Source organism: Scylla paramamosain, chromosome 12 (assembly GCF_035594125.1).
Source record: "Scylla paramamosain isolate STU-SP2022 chromosome 12, ASM3559412v1, whole genome shotgun sequence".
In the NCBI taxonomy this organism is placed as follows: Eukaryota; Metazoa; Arthropoda; class Malacostraca; order Decapoda; family Portunidae; genus Scylla; species Scylla paramamosain.
The window spans coordinates 7,032,501-7,035,000 of record NC_087162.1 but is presented as its reverse complement, the minus strand read 5'-3'; the positions used below and the strand labels follow the sequence as shown (position 1 = coordinate 7,035,000).

Sequence of the window (2,500 nt, the reverse complement as noted above, 5' to 3'; positions counted from 1 at the left end):
AGAGAGATTCTAAAATTCTGAAAAAAAGGGAGGCCACGTACGTACACAAGTCCCTTTATTCTGTAGCGATATATCACTACATCTTTTTAATTATAATGAAATATCTTAAAACTCAATGACAGCCTTTAATCCATACATATTCTAGAGCACTTCATGTAACAAAAATAACCGTAGCTGATGAAAATACATTACGATACTATTATTATAAACTTTACTATGTTCTCATGCGCATGGGTTCGATAAAATATTGTGGGCAGGATTACTGGAAGTCTATGGAAGATGAAGATACACACACATAGGCAAGCAGACAGGCAGAGTGGGGAGTTTTTTTTTTTTTTTTTTTTTTAGAGGTTCTGGAAGAGGGTAAGAAAAAGGCAGAATAAAAAAGGCCTTTGAAGATGCCAGTCCCAGGAGAGCAAAGGACTGTCAAAAATGAATATTCAGAATTACGAGAAGTGTCTGATAGATATGTAAATAGATAACACACACACACACACACACACACACACACACACACACACACACACACATTGACAATCTGATCTCCATACTCCTTCCCATTCACCTCCCGGACACCTTTCAATCACTCAAGTTTTCAGGAAGTGGGCACTTTAGATCAATTACCTAAAACCTGGAACAATAACTTAAAATGCTGTGGTACGGAAATAAACAATTCACAGGGAGAGAGAGAGAGAGAGAGAGAGAGAGAGAGAGAGAGAGAGAGAGAGAGAGAGAGAGAGAGAGAGAGAGAGAGAGAGAGAGAGAGAGAGAGAGAGAGAGAGAGAGAGAGAGAATGATGTAACGTATGCTATTAATTTTCACTTCCAAACGCGTGAAAAATGAGAAAAAAAGAAAAGAAAAAAAAAACGAAAACCACTATCTAGAGAGAGAGAGAGAGAGAGAGAGAGAGAGAGAGAGAGAGAGAGAGAGAGAGAGAGAGAGAGAGAGAGAGAGATTGACTGAACGTCCGTATGAGCAAAACTGAACAAAACCAACAGAAAACGGAAGTACGAATGACACTGAGGTTTTAAGGAGCGTTGTCTACGCAGTCCAGCCAGCCAGCCACTCCATCGCCCACTCAAGGTCACGCCAGCCCGCCCGCCCGCCCGCCCGCCTTCCCACCTGCCTCGCTCCTGCCTTCCTACCTGGAACACGCCTAACTTCGTCCCCGCCTTCTCTGTACGTTTAGGATCCACAACCAGCCAAGTTCCAACGCCCGGAGGCAACAGCAGGAGTGAGGGTGTGTGTTTGAGTAGGAACATTGAGAGGCGGGCGGAGGAGCGAGAGAGGGAGGAAGGGAGGAAGAGAGAAGGAGGAATCGAAGGAAGATGAGGCTGACAGAGAGAACTAACTGTGGGTGAAGTGCAGCAAGTCCAGAATGAGTGAAGTTGAGTGACTGGAACTGGGTGAGAGAGAGAGAGAGAGAGAGAGAGAGAGAGAGAGAGAGAGAGAGAGAGAGAGAGAGAGAGAGAGAGAGAGAGAGAGAGAGAGAGAGAGAGAGAGAGAGAGAGAGTTGTAACGTATCCTATTAATTTTAACTTCCAAACGCGTTATAAAATAGAGAAAAGAGAAAAGAAACAAGATAAAAACGAAAACCATCATCACTAGAGAGAGAGAGAGAGAGAGAGAGAGAGAGAGAGAGAGAGAGAGAGAGAGAGAGAGAGAGAGAGAGAGAGAGAGAGAGAGAGAGAGAGAGAGAGAGAGAGAATGAACAGACAGATTAACAGATAGATAGATAGATAGACAGACAGACAGACAGACAGACAGACAGACAGTCAGATAGATAGAGTGGATTATTAACAGACACACATCGAAGCAGACATACGGACGTACAGACAAATGCAATACAAAAAGCAAAATGGACGAAAATTTATCACCAAATAACAAAAGGCGCTGACACACAAACAAATATTTTAACACCCACGACCGAACAAACCATCACACACACACACACACACACACACACACACACACACGAGGCTACGTAAATACATACAAAACAATAATAATAAAAAAAAACTTTCAATCAAATAAATGCAGAAGTAAACAAAGCAAAGTAATAATGTATACTAAAATTAATTAAGTAAATAAGTAAACACGTCCGTCAGTCAGTCAGTAAATCAATGCAAAAATAATTCATAGAGAGAGAGAGAGAGAGAGAGAGAGAGAGAGAGAGAGAGAGAGAGAGAGAGAGAGAGAGAGAGAGAGAGAGAGAGAGAGAGAGATGAATAAATAAATAAGAATCCTAATGTAAAATAAACAAACAAATCAATTAATGAAAATATACAGGTAAAGCCCTCACATTATCTAATCTGTCCCCAGGCGACCACTCCCTCCCAGTACCTCTCACTCCTTCCCACTTCCTTCCGCTGCCTCACCTGTCGGGTACTGGCGGTAGCTGGAGGTCCAGGTCCAGGTAGGGTTGCCGTGCAGGCGCGGGAAGAGGCAGTCCAGGTGCAGAATGGAGCCAGGCAGAAGTATGAGGTCCCCAGAAGCATTG

At 43.1% G+C, this 2,500-nt stretch overlaps 1 protein-coding gene across 2 annotated transcripts in view; it reads right to left on the bottom strand.

The window, feature by feature from the left end:
• The window catches only part of LOC135105634 (locomotion-related protein Hikaru genki-like), a 162,635-nt gene that overhangs the window by 21,719 nt on the left and 138,416 nt on the right, over nucleotides 1-2,500 (bottom strand). For both annotated transcript variants that reach the window (XM_064013984.1, XM_064013985.1), the window contains one exon: nucleotides 2,379-2,500. This exon is cut by the window's right edge and continues 52 nt beyond it. In XM_064013984.1, the coding sequence (XP_063870054.1) occupies nucleotides 2,379-2,500 (122 nt within the window). The remainder of the gene's footprint in view (nucleotides 1-2,378) is intronic.